Source organism: Sinocyclocheilus grahami, unplaced genomic scaffold (assembly GCF_001515645.1).
Source record: "Sinocyclocheilus grahami isolate Dianchi unplaced genomic scaffold, SAMN03320097.WGS_v1.1 scaffold241.1, whole genome shotgun sequence".
NCBI classification, from domain to species: Eukaryota; Metazoa; Chordata; class Actinopteri; order Cypriniformes; family Cyprinidae; genus Sinocyclocheilus; species Sinocyclocheilus grahami.
In genome coordinates, this window is record NW_015505420.1 from 447,113 (window position 1) to 464,072 (window position 16,960).

Below are 16,960 nucleotides of genomic sequence, written 5' to 3' on the forward strand. Positions count from 1 at the left end.
TATATATATATATATATATATATATATATACACACATACACACACACATATTTACACAAAACATGATGCACCAGTACAGTTATTACCCAGTTTTAATTTCCGTATGTGCGTAGAGTTTGCCGTACCTTGTGTGTGTTCGGGGAGGGCGAGCTGAATTAGTCGACCCAAGAACAGATGAAGGTCATAGAGGTAAGGCACTTCATCTGTACAAACCAGACTGAAGGTGGTTCCTTTTCTGCCAGCGCGCGCCACACGAACTGAAAGACAGAGCTGAGGGTTAAATATCCACCTCAGACCGCTGGACAACCTTCAGTCTGCTCAGTCACACACCGACTCTGTGCAGGAAGAGTTTGGCCTTCGATGGGAAGTTGTAGTTGATGACGTTGTCCAGGAGCGGGATGTCAATGCCACGGGCCGCCACATCTGTGACCAGCAGCACCATGGCCTTGCGGTGGACGAAGCGGCCGATGTTGATATTGCGGGCCGTCTGGTCCAGAGCGCTGTAGATGTAGGCACACTCAAAGCCCTCGACCATCAAGAGCTGCAGACACAGAGAGAAACAGATCAAAACCAGGGGTGAACGATGAATGAATGAGGAGCTACTAAAGTATCCAGTCCAGTTTGCACTCAGCATATGTAAAGACACAGTAAAGCAAATGTTCCAGAGCTTTTTGCACCTCTTTGAGATGCTCCACATGATGTTTGGTGGCTACAAACACCACCGTCTGTTCTTGCGGCTTCACCACATTTCTCAGCAGATGCAGCAGAAGGGCTGGTTTATCATCCAACCACAAGTGGAAAAATTAAAGCTGGTGAAGAAAAGGGGGAAAAAAAATCTCATGGATGCTATTAAGAATACTATTAAAATAATTTTATTAAAAAAATTAAAAAGTAATACTTTTAGTCCGCAAGGATGCATTAAATTAATCAAAAGTGACAGTAAAGACATTTATAATGTTACAAAAGATTTCTATTTCAACAAAATGCTGTTCTTTTGAACTTTCTATTTATCAAAGAATCCTGAAAAATTCCATCAAATTATTCGGCAGCACAACCGTTTTCAACATTGATAATAATCAGAAATGTTTCTTGAGCAGCAAATCAGCATATCAGAATGATTTCTGAAGGATCTTGTGACACTGAAGACTGGAGTAATGATGCTGAAAATTCAGCTTTGATCACAGGAATAAATTACATTTTACAAAGAAAACAGCTATTTGAAATTGTATTAATATTTCACTGTTATTCCTATATTTTTGATTAAATAAATGCAGCCTTGATGAGCATCAGAGTCTTCTTTAAAATTTTTTTAAATAGGATGACCATACATCCTATTTTTCTGGACAGGTTTTGGCTTTGTTTTCCTATTGACGGTCTCTCTACAGTCCTCATACTCTGTACATGTATTTGCATTGCTTTAACCTTTCTCTGTAGATCCCACCTTCTCGCACACCACGATCGGTCAATTATGTACAATGACTGCATGCTATTGGTCAAAATGCTTTTCAGTCATTACCACCTGCAAGTATGAAAACAATTGGAAAACAAAGCCAAAACCGAGACATTTCAGGCAATTTAGACCATGACATATCCGGGAAAAAAAGAGGAAGTATTGCATTAAAAACACCGACCCCGAATAGTAGCATAAACAGACTCTTTTACTGGTTTAACATATGCTAACAGTGTTATTGTGAATGATTTATCAGTGCATGTTTTCAGAAAATTTCATCAAAGCCCCACTTCTGAAACAACCATTTTCAGCTGACATTGTCAATCCCTATTTTTGTAGACCCTTTTCACCATCCAGTTAGTTCGACGTGAATAAAATCAACTCTACCTTCAGCTGGTCACTCAATTTCGTGTCCACATCCAGACGAATGAGAACCGGCTCTGTGAGGCCTGTCACAGAAAACACAAGGATCAATTTTTTTTACACACCTCATCCCAAACCTTCCGTTGCAAATTCCAAAACGTAATTTTAGAGCTGATAACAGAGGCTTGAGCCATTGATATGCTGGCTTACGCAGTTATTAATGCGGTTATTAAAGAGAGAGGGAGAGATTAAGTGCGTGTGAATACCTGCGTCTATGCCTCTCTCAGCAGCGTTCAGCAGCAGCGTCTACTAATAGCGAATCTTTAAGTTAAACTCCTTCATCAACCTCGCTACTGAGAAATGTCATGTAGCTTTTCAGCTGCGAAACTATTTTACTGATAAATTCGTGGTGCAGCGCTGACAAGAAGTTTCTGCTCGCGTCTCCGCACTGTGTGTGCATCTGTGAGAGAGACTGGGAGAAAGAAAGCCTGATTTCCGTAGCCTACATAAAAAAGGTGGAAGACATGGAAATAGTTTGTAGTTTTTTACCCTATTGTTTGTTATATTTATTTGCTCAATGTCTTGAGCAATGCGTAAATCCGGCCCTATTAGACAGCAATCGGAAGTTATTACAAACACTCGTTGGTGGTTTAAAGTGAGTTTTGAGTAAAAGCGGAATATAAATCTTATTTATTGTCTTATGTAGCATGATGCTACAGTTTGCATGAATGGTCACATAACACGCGCTTTCGGTCGTGTAACGTTAGTATGAACGGACATCTGCATATGATCGGAACTCCACGCAGCTCCTGCGCTACTCTCCATTGGAAATTAATGACCGGTCTGTCGCTTGTCGTAGATAGTGGAAAGCCGACTTGAAACGCCAGTACGATGAGGATAGTTTTAGAACATAAACGCACCAGTGTAAATGTAGCCTTACATCTAAGGGGGCTGGGCCTGGGACGCATTCACACTACAGCCTCACGTGTGCACCACTCTCTGGGTGTATTCGACTTGACGCGGACCGACTGTGCAGACCGATCGGTGTATTACAATACCACGAGAGCTAAAGAGAGCAGACTGCTCCGTGAGCTTTCGAATCGCTCTCGCAGATGATCGATCTGCGTTGCACCTCTTCTGGTTGAACATAATGGCTAGTGCTGCAGGCTTATTGGCTCACTGACGCTGAAGAGATTAACCCCCTAGGTATCGAAATTTGGTACCGAATGACGAGACGTTTTTCGATACTCGATGGTATCGAGGCAATTCGGTCGGTGCCTAAAAAGTATCGAACTCGATACCCAGCCCTACTCAAAACATGCCTGTGATGTGCCATAATGGGATATAATCACATGTATTAACATCTAGACTGCGAGTACCAGCTCTGGCGAAATCCACAATCATTTTGGGCAGTGTGGCAGAGAACAGCAGCGTCTGGAAGACGTCTGATGATTTCCTGAAGCTGCTCTGCAAAACCCATTTCAAACAGCCTGGAAAAGCAGGAATGTCTCGTTAGAGCAGCGTAGTGAACACACATAAACTTTACTCCTGAAATGAGGATTAATTAATAAAATGCACACTTAATCTTGGATTTAAGCAGTATGTCTGTTCTCACCTGTCGGCTTCATCGAACACCACATACTCCACAGCCTGCAGCTTCAGGTTCATCTCCTTGATGACGTGCATCAGACGGCCAGGAGTACCGATGATGCTGGAGAAACCAAGAGAACATCACACTCACATCAGCACAACCATCAAACACAGTCAAACACAAACACACTCTCTCTCACACACACAGGAGAAGGTGACGCCTCAAGGGTGAACTTACATGTCTGGATTCTCATGAAGAGCAGCGAACTGGTCGTCCATGCAGACAAACAGAAATGACACACACAGAAAGAGTCAGAAATAGCGTTCATCTGAATCAAGTCACCTTTATTGCTATAGCACTTTTTAGAACACAGATACAATTCAGACATAAACCTCATCGGATATGAGCGTATTGAGACTTGCCTCACCTGTCTCCACCGAGAATGAGTGCCGTTTTCAGGCCGGTGAACTTCCCCAGCTCAAAGCACACAAACACTCTGAGTGAATGAATGAACTCTCCTGCAGGTGAGCATGAGTAAAGCTGTGACAGCACAGACCTCTTTGGTGAACTTCATGGTCTGCAGGGCGAGCTCTCGGGTGGGCGTGAGGACCAGAGCCTGGGCCCCTGTCTGTGCCTGCGGAGCCTTCAGCTTCTCAAACATGGGGATGAGGAAGGCGGCTGTCTTCCCGCTGCCCGTCCGGGCCATGGCCACCACATCCTTCCCATCCAGAATCCCCAGGATAGTCTGAGAACAACAGAGAGACAGATTCACCCTACATACGCTCATCTAGGGCTGCACAATTAATCAAATGTTATTGTAATGCGCATCTTGTCAGTAAAGCCGGTTCTGTGATTAGTAGTAAATCTCCATCACATGCTTTCAGATGGAGCAGCGTTTACTAGACAGAGCCGTAGTTCACTAACAAACTACGCAAAATCATGTTCATAATCGCAGACGATTTAATCACGCGATTATGAAATCGAAGAAATCATTCGCGATAATGACAGCTGTTTGTGTAGCTTGTCAGTGAACTACGGCTCTGTAGTAAATGCTGCTCCACCTGAAAGCACGTGAAGATACCACATTTAATAACATGTTTTTACTCCCAACTTCCCTTCATAATGTCAATCGAGTGTTTGAAATAAATCCTTCTGTGAGATGATGTGGTTTCTTACACATAATAAGGCACCCAACATATTTTATAGTATTCTAAGCTGTGATAAAGGCTATGTCGATTAGTATTGCATTATTATATACTTTATTATAATAAAAATTATAATAAGACGAACTCAGATAAACCATATATTGCCGTAGTCGTGTGTTTATTAGTCACGTTGAATCAATGAAAGCATTTAAATCTTGTTTATTCAGCAACCACTATAGGGATTTCCTGGGTTTCTTCTGCAAGGCGTATTTGGAGTTTCAGCGCGAGAGCGCCCTCTGGCCTTCGGATGGAGATTTACTGCTGATCACAGAACCGTGCTTCACTGAAAGATACGCATGACAATCGCAGCTTCTGCCTAATCGCGATTTATCGCCTTTGTGATTTAATTTCGATTAATTGTGCAGCCCTACGCTCATCTCAAACGTTAGTGTGTTTCAAACAGCTGTTTGGGGCTCAGTGGACTCTTTTCACTGTCAGGATGCATTACCACAGTTATTAACGTTGTAGAACAACATTTATATTTTCATTTTTATAAAAATGCAATCAACATTTAGAACACAACACTATAAAAAGACTTTTGGACAACGATAATTTGAGTGCGCTTCATATGAAAATGTTGTCTTTATTTACTACTATTTTTTCTACTTCAAAATTGCACGTTTACTCAATGCATTATTTGCCTTTCCGATGTAATTGCTTTTGAAATGTTCTAGCAATTTCTGAGTGAAAATTGTTTCTCAATTTTCTCAAATCAATTCATACAAAATCGCCAACTTGTAAAATAGTTATGTTGTTTTTTTTCATGAATAATCTCGTGTGACAAAAGAAAACAACAAAAAGCTCTTTAAGAGATGCTTTTTTCCAAAAATGAATACAAAATTAGAGGTCTTTCTCTGCAATTGAGGGGTTGCTGCAAACAGCCAAAGTTGTAAATTGTGTAATTATAATTGTCACTCATTTGTAAAGACAGTAAAACTAAACATACTGCAACAACCACCAAGAGTCAAACTATACAAGTTTACCCAACTATGATGACTTCAGATTCTGAGAAATATGGAAATGTGAAAATAATCCATTCATGTGTTTTGATCACCACAGCACATTACCTTCCTCTGGATGGGTGTAGGAACTTTATAGCCCTTCTTCATTATGCCTTTATACACTGGATAACTGAGACCTGCGTGAAACCAGAGCAAATTGACTGAGTGCCAGAGATCCTGTGATTGACCGACTGATGACAGTGTTTTACATTTAACGTCTCACCCATGGACTGAAAGCCTCCAGACTTCTTCTTCTTCTTCTTGTTCTGGGCTCTGATGAGCTCTCTGGTGTAGAGCTCCACGTCAGAAACACACTCGGACGAGGCAGGGAATCGAGGAAGTCTTCTGCTGGACTGGACAACAACACAGTGATGTGAAAACAAATCACGTTCAGACTGTAATTCGTGACAACACTGCATTTCCACAGTAACTTACATTCTATTGGATAAAAAAACATATTTAATCCTCGTAATACATTCAAAATCTGTATGCTATTTTCACATTCCCAGTCCATTTGGATCAGAAAAATCGTTATTTTAAGTATAGTCATAACTCAACATTTTAACATAACACCATATTGTATCTAATCGGCAACTTTTCATTAATGAGTGAATGTGAAAAAAAATCTATGTTTTCGATGTTACCATGTTATTACTATGTTATTACTGTGTTTACCTTTTTTATTAAAGAATTTAGAAATTATTTGAAATTGCACATTACCCAAAACTATAATACTATACATGTCTCATATGATATAATCTGAGATTATATCAGTATTAACCCCATTGGAATGAATGAAATCTAATTAAAGTCCTTTGAACTTAACTCATGATTGCTCAAAAACAGTCAAAATCTGTGAAACCTACATATTAATTTCTGACAAAACAACAATTATTACTCTGAAAAAAGTTTTCAAACAAAACAAATTGATTTACTTGCATAAACTTTCAGTTGAAAAAGTGATCTTTTATTTTTCATCAAACATACATATTCATGTTTTTCAACAAAATTAAATCCAAATATTGTAAGATATAGGGAAAAGGCTAAACTTATTTTACAAAAGTTTTCTGACACTAATATAACTTCATAGATAACGTAATTTTGACACATATGGTACTCCATACACACCTGAGTCCAAAATGACCCAAACATGAAATGTGTAACCGTTTTTTAAAGGGTTATATCTCTTAAAAAATAAATCTAACACATTTTTATAATTATAATTTTACACTTTATAATTATACATTTGTAAAGGAAATTGATTGTAAAAGGTGCATCTGTCTCACAGCTCGTCAAACTAAAACAAAGAACATTCACACAAACATCCTCTTTTCAGCTGTTTACTATTTTAAAGTCATGGTAACAGGGTTTAAATTGAAATCATACTTTAAAAACTGTGGGAAAATATGATGGGCACGGTATTTTTGGTAACATACTGACACTGTCATAGTAAAACTGTCATCAGATGTTCATGTTTTCACGTTTGAGGGACACAAACAGTCTCTGATAGAAGGAAAGTGAACCGATAATAAAGAGCAAATGTGTTTAATGATTACTGTGACTCACTGTGTCCTGGTCATCTTTGATTCCTGCAGCAACTTCAAACTCTTCATCGTCAGACTGGAGCTCGTGATCTCTGTGAGTCGAGCTCTTCTTCCTCTTCATCAGTTTCTTCTTCCTCTGCGCCATCGTGTTCACTTCTACAGACCCGAGAGCTCTACGAACTGTGCTGCTGAGCAAAAACGTCGCTATTTAATCGAAGAAAGCAGTCGCTCCGTGAGATAAAAACACCGGAGAGGTTTGGAAACACATGTGAAGACGTTCCTGTGCGTGGAGATGACGTCAGAGAGCGAGACGCTGCCGTTCACTGAGCTGCCGCACGGTGGCGCCACGAACAGAGCAATGACAGTAATAACAGCACAATAACAGTAATAACAGAGCAATAACAGTAATAACAGAGCAATGACAGTAATAACAGCACAATAACAGTAATAACAGAGCAATAACAGAGCAATAACAGAGCAATAACAGTAATAACAGAACAATAACAGTAATAACCAAGCAATAACAGTAATAACAGAACAAAACCATAACAGTAATAACAGAGCAATAACAGTAATAACAGAACAATAACAGTAATAACAGAGCAATAACAGTAATAGCAGAACAATAACAGAGCAATAACAGTAATAACAGAACAATAACAGTAATAACAGCACAATAACAGTAATAACAGAACAAAACAATAACAGTAATAACAGCACAATAACAGTAATAACAGAGCAACAGTAATAACAGAGCAATAACAGTAATAACAGAACAATAACAGTAATAACAGAGCAAAACAATAACAGTAATAACAGAGCAATAACAGTAATAAAAGAACAATAACAGTAATAACAGAGCAATAACAGTAATAACAGAGTAACAGATCAATAGCAGTAATAACAGCGCAATAACAGTACTAACAGAACAATAACAGTAATAACAGCGCAATAACAGTAATAACAGAGCAATAAAAGTAATAACAGAACAATAAAAGTAATAACAGAGCAATAACAGTAATAACAGAACAATAACAGAGCAATAACAGTAATAACAGTGCAATAACAGTAATAACAGAGCAATAACAGTAATAACAGCACAATAACAGTAATAACAGCGCAATGACAGTAATAACAGAACAATAACAGTAATAACAGCACAATAACAGTAATAACAGAGCAATAACAGTAATAACAGCACAATAACAGTAATAACAGCGCAATGACAGTAATAACAGAGCAATAACAGTAATAACAGAGTAATAACAGAGCAATAACAGTAATAAGAGAACAAAACAATAACAGTAATAACAGAACAAAACAATAACAGTAATAACAGAGCAATAACAGTAATTAATAACAGTAATTACAGAGCAATAACAGTAATAACAGCACAATAACAGTAATTACAGAGCAATAACAGTAATAACAGAGCAATAACAGTAATAACAGAACAATAACAGAGCAATAACAGTAATAACAGTGCAATAACAGTAATAACAGAGCAATAACAGTAATAACAGCACAATAACAGTAATAACAGCGCAATAACAGTAATAACAGAACAATAACAGTAATAACAGAATAATAACAGAGCAATAACTGTAATAACAGAGCAATAACAGTAATAACAGCACAATAACAGTAATAACAGCACAATAACAGTAATAACAGAGCAACAGTAATATCAAAACAATAACAGTAATAACAGAACAACACGACCTTGTGATAAATACTAATTGACATTTCAGCAAATTTGTATTTGTGGCTAATAGACCTTATAACGCTGTGGGACGGACATACAGTCTTTACAATGACGTACTAAATAAAGATCTTACATCATGTAATTTTCACAACTCACAACTTTCAGAGGGTTTTTGTCTGCTGAAAGTTAATATCGGGAAGAAGATGTTTCGTCAGCTGAACAATCGGTATGTTGTTAGACAATAGTACAATCCACTGTACTTCTCAGTTTTGGCACCCTGGGCCAGATTGTCAGTCTCAAAGCAACAGTATTTTCATTTTCACTAATGCAACCTGTTCATTTTTAAAAGATTAATAAATAATAAGAAAAGAAAGAAAAAAACTTCAACATCCTAGCAAGCAATAGCCGCCATTTCAACGTCTCGATTAAGTATAGACCCGATATAGTCCGGCTGTGCAGGACAGAAAAAAGAGCACGAGTCTGCTTGTGATTAAATGGTTTAAAGTTATATTAAAATATGCACAAAGGAATAGATAAGAGGAATCGAAATTGTAATTTTATAACAAGTAGACGATTCCTGACCTTAAGCATCTTATTCCAGAATTGGAATAGATTTTGGATTCCCAAGCCTAGGTATGGGTTAAAATGTTAAATAAAATGCTCTTTTTTTTGTCCTACCATAAATGTGCCTCGACTCCACCTTTGTTATTATAACAAACTACTCTTTCAATGTGATTTTAAACCATTCAAGTCAAGAAGACTCGCGGGCTGTTTTCTCTGCTGCACACACATCCTTGTGTAAGTGTTATGTAAGTTGTGTAAGCCTGTTTATTTTCATTCATATTATTCAGCTAACAATAAAATATTTTGCAATAAGATGATATCTAAGATTTTTTTTATATATATATATATATATGACAACGAAAGAGTACAACTTACAGAAGCACTTCATATAGAAATAAATCAGATCTCACTTCAGAAATTGTTAAATAAAGATGTGACTATAGAAATGTTTCACATATTAAGTATCTCAAAGATACGGAGTTAATAAACAGGATTTAAAGAATCACTAAATGTATTTATTTTTATTTATTTTTTTTTTTTATTATTATTATTATTTACTTTATTGGAATCGAAAGTAGGAATTGACAAGAATCGGAATAATTAAAATTTAAACGATGCCCAACCTTATCCACACCCCACATTATTTTTTTACTGGCACCTTTCTATTCACACTGTTTTAGACCCTTTCTTTTCTGTTAAACCTTCACTTACCCGTCTTTGCTTTTGCCCTTCTTAAAAACAACCACATAATCTTATGTGAATGTACTTTTCAAAATTAGTTATAAAACAGTTGCTCCTGGCAACAGGGATAGGTAGCATGTTTGCTTAACATAGCGTCAAACATGACAGTTTATGAGACTAATATCATGTTTTTCTCCAAAATCACTATATAACATCAGTCATGTTTGAAACAGTTAGCTTCTGTGGATCCATGTTGCTTTTATCACAGAACGAGACAGAAAATATTTTTTTATAAAATTCTATAATGTGATACAAGCCATGTCAATTAGCGTTGCATTGCAATTGGGTGTTTATTGTCTTCCACGTTTCATCAGTCAAAGCATCTCTATCTGCATGTTATTCAGCTGTAGTGATATCTGATGCATTTGTCCATGAGGGATTTCCTGGGTCTCACTTGTGAAACAAACATTACAGTACATGAGTGTTAGGGTTAGGGTTAACCCTGCTCCATAATGCTCACATCATCTAATTTGGGGTAAAAATAGAAAAATAATACTAAAGTACTTTGTAACGCATTAACTTGAGTATAGTTTTTCAGCAAACTACTTTTTTACTCTTGAGTCATATTATTTTTCAGTACTTTTACTTGTACTCAAGTAAATTATTCCTTAAGCAGCAATACTTTTACTTAAGTACAATTTCTTAGTACTCTTTCCACCACTGGATTTGGGACATACTAATTCTAATTTCGAATATTATTTAGGATGGATAGTATGCGAATTGGGATGCAGTAATGGTTTAGCTTACTTAGAATGTTAAGTGAATTAATTAGGCCTTTATCACACTTTCGAGTTCGATAAGCGGACTTTTCAAATAGTAGCTCAAAAACACTTCTGCTGCAGCCTGTATCAATGGCTGTGCCCGTAGCACGGTATTGTGATTTATGTTAAATTCAGCACAGATACGTCTTCTAAAGACAACGCAGTTTACAATCATTTATTGAGTATTGTGAAATCTTCCAAAGGAAGATTGTTTCAAGATATTCCGACGTATATTTCGTGACTTAAAGGGGAGCGCGCAAGTCTTATGTATGCCTATGCGCAGTACTTCAGAGTCTGACCACCTTATTTTATTGCAGAACTGCAAGAAAACAATACAAACAGCATATAATGTAAAAGAACATTCCAATTAGCCAAAGCATAAATTATTAATTACGACTAAAGACTGTTTTGGATGATTAAATTAAAGGTTTGTGGGAAACTTATTGTCTAGCTCTTGTGAAGGGAGGCGCATGAAGACGAAGGTAATTCCAATAACATTTAATAGTAATCCAAGATGATGAAGATTCATACAAAACACAGGGTAACACAAGCAGCATACACAACTAATAACCGGCCGCTAACTGAACTGAAAGGGGAACTTAAGTAGGGTGAGATAACGAGGGACAGACAGGTGAGAATGAGAACTAATCAAACACAGGTGAACTGAATCAACTAATCAAAAGGATGACAGAAACTAAATGAAAACTCAAAAGTACCCCCCCCCTCCAGCCATGTGCGACTTCGTGCCATAACAAAAACAAAGGAGAGACAGAGGGGACACAGTTGGGATGGTAACAGGGGCTGGCGAAAGGCAGGCAGGAAGGCAGGCAAGTTGATGACCAAGGTGGCAACGACGGAGGAAGGAACCATGACGGATCAGATGGCGGGAGGAGCCAGGATGGAGACAGGAGGAGCCAGGTCGGATCAGACAGAGGAAGGAGCCAGGATGGAGACAGGAGAGACTTGGAGCAGGAGGAGCCAGGCGGGACCCAGACCGCAGCCAACATGACGGCCCCCGGTGGAGCCGATGGAGGGAGGAGCCATGGTGGAGGAATGGCTGATGACTCCAGGGGGCCAACCGACAGTGGCGGAGCAGGTGGGAGAGGAGCCTTGGGCGGAGACGGGGAGGATCCGGAGGGCCAAGGCGGAGCAGATGGCTCAGGTAACCGAGGCGTAGTCGGGGATCCGGAAGGCCGCAGTGGAGCCGGAGCGAGGGAGGAGCCCAATGGAGCCGTTGGGATAGATCGACGAGTGCAGCCGGAGGAGTGGAGTCCTGAGGCGATGGCGGCTCCACGACTGACCAAGGTGGAGCCATAGGGATGAGGTAGTCCGGCCGAGCTGGTGGACTGATGGGCCACGGTGGAGAGGAGGGAGCTAGGAGCCATGGTGGAGCCACTGGGTCGACGGGCAGAGGCGGAGACTGGGACTCAGAGGCTGGAGGTGGAGATAAGGGATCCTCCAGCCACGACGCCGATGGAGACTGGCAGACCCGCGGTAAATCCACATCACAGATGGTGGGCTGAGTCAAGTCAAGTCAAGTCACCTTTATTTATATAGCGCTTTTAACAACACAGATTGTGTCAAAGCAACTGTACAGCATTAATTAGGAAAATAGTGTGTCATTAATGCAAAATTACAATGGTAAACACTAAATTTTCAGTTAAAGGCAGTTCCTCACTGGCTTCAGTGATGTCATCATCCAGCTCAGTTCAGTTTAAATAGTATCTGTGCAATCAAGTCGACGATATTGCTGGAAATTAAGTGTCCCCAACTAAGCAAGCCAGAAGCGACAGAGGCAAGGAACCAAAATCGGTGACAGAATGGAGAAAAAAACCTTGGGAGAAACCAGGCTCAGTCAGGGGGCCAGTTCTCTTCTGGCCAGACCAAACCAGCAGTTCAAGTCCAGGCTGCAGCAAAGTCACATTGAGCAGAGGACTCAAATGGTCCCTGTGGTCTTGTTCTGGTGGCTGTCTAGTAGACAAGGTCTTTACTGGGGATCTGTCTCTGGAGCTCATGTAGTTGTCCTGGTCTCCACTGACATTCATGGCTGTCGAGGTCATCTCTAGGTCCTGATCCACCATCTGATCTGGATACAGACTGGAACTGGTGGCTATGGTGACCTCGGAATAAGAAAGAAACAGACTAATATTAGCATATGCCATTCTTCTAACGATGTAGCAAGTACATCAGGTGTTATGGGAGGGTGAGCTGAGAGGTTGACAGGGGACAGCGGAGGCAGTGGTGAGGACTAATGAAGAGGTGGTGGGAGAGGGAGGCTAGGTGGGAGTTTTGAGCAGTTCGGGGGTTCAGGGATGGTGTGTGCTGCCCACTCCCAGCACTGGGAGCGCCAGAGATAGGGTAATGACCTCCATGGTCGAGACAGGACAGACGGATAGTTCAGGACAGACAGACAGTTTGAGCACCTCCACAGTCATGAAGGGGCAGACAGACTGTTCGGGGCAGATAGACAGTTCGAAAACGGCCTCCTTGGCCATAACAGGACAGACAGAGATTTCAGATGATGACGGAAGACTGGGTAGTTCTGAATCAAAGTCAATTAAATCCCCTGAGTCCTGCCTCAGTTCACCCTCAGCGGTGGTACAGTGGGTGGGTTTTCCTCCGCGCCCTCACTCTCCACTGTTACATCCACCGTCGCATGCGTTGTTGCCGGCTCTCGCACCTGGTTAGTCGAGGGAGTCCATGAGGCTCCGGCTCCAGGGTGATCCTCAGCTCTGTTGCCCTCTCTGGCTTTGGCTTGTCAGTCGCAGTGGGCTTTGGCTCTCCGTCTGCAGTGGGCTCTAGCAAACGCTCTTCGCAGCGGGGTGACGGTTGGCTGGGCTCTGGGTCCGGAGTGGGGCTAGTGAGTTCCTCATCAGCATGGCCAACGGTGAATGAGGGTCCGTTGCTCACCAGCACCCACTCCACAAAGGCGGTGAAGCTCCTTCGAGGACCTTCCCCGGACAACTGCGCTCTGCACGCGATGTTGAGGCTCGCAATGTAGAACGAGCAGAGCGCATCGTCCAGGTAGCTGGTTCTATGGGAAATGTCCAGGAATATTCCGGTGTGGTCCTCGAGGGAAAGTTCCTCCTGCTCCAGCAGGAGGAGGAGGAAGTTGGGGTGATCCATAACAAAAAAAAATTAATAAAAGACTTTAAAAAAACGAAAAACAAATGGGGGAAAACATGCTGCTTAACTCCTTGTTTGGCCGGTTATTCTGTCACGCTCTTGTGAAGGGAGGCGCACGAAGATGAAGGTAATTCCAATAACATTTAATGGTAATCCAAGATGATGAAGATTCATACAAAACACAAGGTAACACAAGCAGCATACACAACTGATAACCGGCCGCTAACTGAACTGAAAGGGGAACTTAAGTAGGGTGAGATAAAGAGGGACAGACAGGTGAGGATGATAACTAATCAAACACGGGTGAACTGAATGAACTAACCAGAGGACAACAGAAACTAAATGAAAACACAAAAGAAGTCCATGACTGTGACACTTATTGTATTAAACAATAATGCTCACATTTTTCATGCACTTACACTTTACCATGCAATCCTCAATAATTACATCAAATTAAAGTTGTTCAAATAAACGAATATATCCAGCCCATGGATGATTATTCAAAAATAATTACATTGATCATCTTAAACAAGTCATATCCTGCGTGATTGAGTGCAATGATTGAATAGCATTATAGAAAAACGGCAGGTTAATCATAATAAATATAATGCAAGAATAAAGAAAAGAAAATTAAAAATAAGTTTAAATCAGTCCGATTATTCCTCTGGGAGTAACTTGAGCAGCAGCTGCTATTCATTAATCTCATGACCAGGAACAGCGGCAGCGCTAACAATTGCGTCGATCAGAAAATGTTACACATTAAAATGAAGGATGACATACATGTTAGGGCATCAGTAAAAACAAACAGTCTTAAATATTGACGTTTATTGCAAAGTCCAACAAAATTAAATTAATTTTCTTCACAATACTTACGATAATGCAGGCAGAAATACCTTTACGCTGCTAATCAGAGCCGGATGTGACGATACGCTGACTGTGATAAAGCATATTCTATAGTTTTTGCTATTAACAAACAAAACAAAAATATCTCATATTAATGTCTTTCAGTTACACAAATATGAATTTAATAAACCTTGCCCTATAATTATATATGTAAAACAAAGGCTTAAATGAAATTATGACCTTCCCAGTATATTAAATTCCCGACATATAATACAGCTAAGATAGCGATTGATCCATTTGATTAAGATAATGTTACAGAACAGTTGACTTCCATTTTATGGGAAAAAAATACTATGGAAGTCGATGGCTACCGTCAACTGTTTGGTTAACCACATTCTTTAGAATATCTTCTGTGTTCAGCAGAAGAAAGAAACTTCTACCAGTTTGATACAACTTGAAGGCGAGTAAATGAAGACATAATTTTCATTTTTATGTGAACTATCCCTTTAAATGTTCTTTTCTTCCATCCATCTGGTGGCACCCTAAACAAAAACACCTCGTTCACCTATGCCAGGGGTAGGCAAGTTTGGTCCTAGAGAGCCGCAGTCCTGCAGAGTTCAGCTCCAACCCTGAAAACAAAACTCACCTGCCTATAGCCTTAATAATCCTGAAGACACTGATTAGCTTGTTCAGGTCTGTTTGATTAGGGTTGGAGCTGAACTCTGCAGGACTGCGGCTCTCTAGGACCAAACTTGCCTACCCCTGACCTATGCCTACAAGTGGCTCTGGCCTTCTGTCCCTCACAGTCTCATTTTCACTCCTGTCAAACATTGAACATGCTGTTATCCTGACAAAGGTGTATTCATATGAGTTTGTACAATCATATTCATACATTATTTTTACAAATCAAATCGCATCAATTCATACGAAATCCACAACATATTTTTCATGAATAATCTCATGTGACAAAGGAAAACATAAGCTGTTTAAGAGATGCTTGTTTAAAAAAAAAGAAAGAATAAAAATAGGTGTTTGCAGATCCAGCTGTAATCATTAAAGGGGTGGTTGATTGCGATTTCACTTTTTTAATGTTAGTTAGTGTGTAATGTTGCTGTTTGATCATAAACAATATAGGCAAAGTTACGAAGCTGAAAGTTCAATGCAAACAGAGATATCCTCTTTTAAAATTCTGGCAGTTTAATGCCTACAAAAACGACTGGTAAGGGACTACAACGAGTTACTTCCCGGGTCCGTTACCTCAAGAACCCAGAATTTTACATAAACCCCGCCTCCGGGAACACGCAGCAAAGGGGGCGAGGCCATGCTGCACTGCTTTAGAGAAGAGGAAGAGAAAACTAGAGGTGCACGTAAAAATCTATGTATGAATCGCGATTCTGACTTCTAACGATTCTAATGGATTCACAAGATTCAAAATCAAAGTTCTAAAGCAGCGGTTCTTAATACTGTTCCTCACGTCCCCTGCTCTGCACACGCTCTGCATCTCTCTCTCTCTCTCTCACTCTCATTCAGATCATCAGCTCAGTGAATACACTTATTTTCACATAGTTATGAGAAGCGTTATACATGGACGTGCGTGCCGTTGCCGAACTGTATTAAAGCTTTAATCAGAATAAAACCGTATATTAAAAGAAGCAGTAGCATTTACAGAATAACAGCGTATCTAAAAGTATGAGACAACAACAAACAAAAATCTTAGGCCTACCATTAAAAGCCGTGCTTGCACAGGTTCTGCATGATCCTCTTCAATAATATCCTCTGCTTCTCAATCGGGCTCAAACTGATAAGCAATATAGACAACGTCATTGTTTACAATACACCCCGAGCACATGCCGCTATGTTGAGGGGCGGGACGATTAGACGCACGCTAGAGGCGGTTTAGCCAATCACCAGACACTGGGCCGGCTAATCAATCAGAGCCCATCGCCTATTTCTGAGGGAGGAGCTTCATAAAAGCAGGAAATGATCAGCGCGTTCAGAGGAGAAGGGACAGAGCGGTGGGGAATAAAGGTAAAATATGTGAAAAATAATGCGTTTTTTAACAAACG

General features: G+C 40.0%; 1 protein-coding gene across 1 annotated transcript in view; it reads right to left on the minus strand.

Annotated features, from left to right (window-relative positions):
* ddx54 (DEAD (Asp-Glu-Ala-Asp) box polypeptide 54) overlaps window positions 1-7,435 on the minus strand; it is a 13,325-nt gene extending 5,890 nt beyond the window's left edge. The window contains 13 exon segments of the mRNA XM_016289170.1: window positions 126-257; window positions 331-541; window positions 678-809; window positions 1,838-1,899; window positions 3,193-3,245; window positions 3,247-3,303; window positions 3,429-3,524; window positions 3,642-3,683; window positions 3,832-3,881; window positions 3,961-4,149; window positions 5,677-5,747; window positions 5,834-5,963; window positions 7,177-7,435. Of these exon segments, the coding sequence (XP_016144656.1) occupies window positions 126-257; window positions 331-541; window positions 678-809; window positions 1,838-1,899; window positions 3,193-3,245; window positions 3,247-3,303; window positions 3,429-3,524; window positions 3,642-3,683; window positions 3,832-3,881; window positions 3,961-4,149; window positions 5,677-5,747; window positions 5,834-5,963; window positions 7,177-7,299 (1,348 nt within the window). The 5' untranslated portion in view covers window positions 7,300-7,435.
* Between the last annotated feature and the right edge of the window lie 9,525 nt (window positions 7,436-16,960).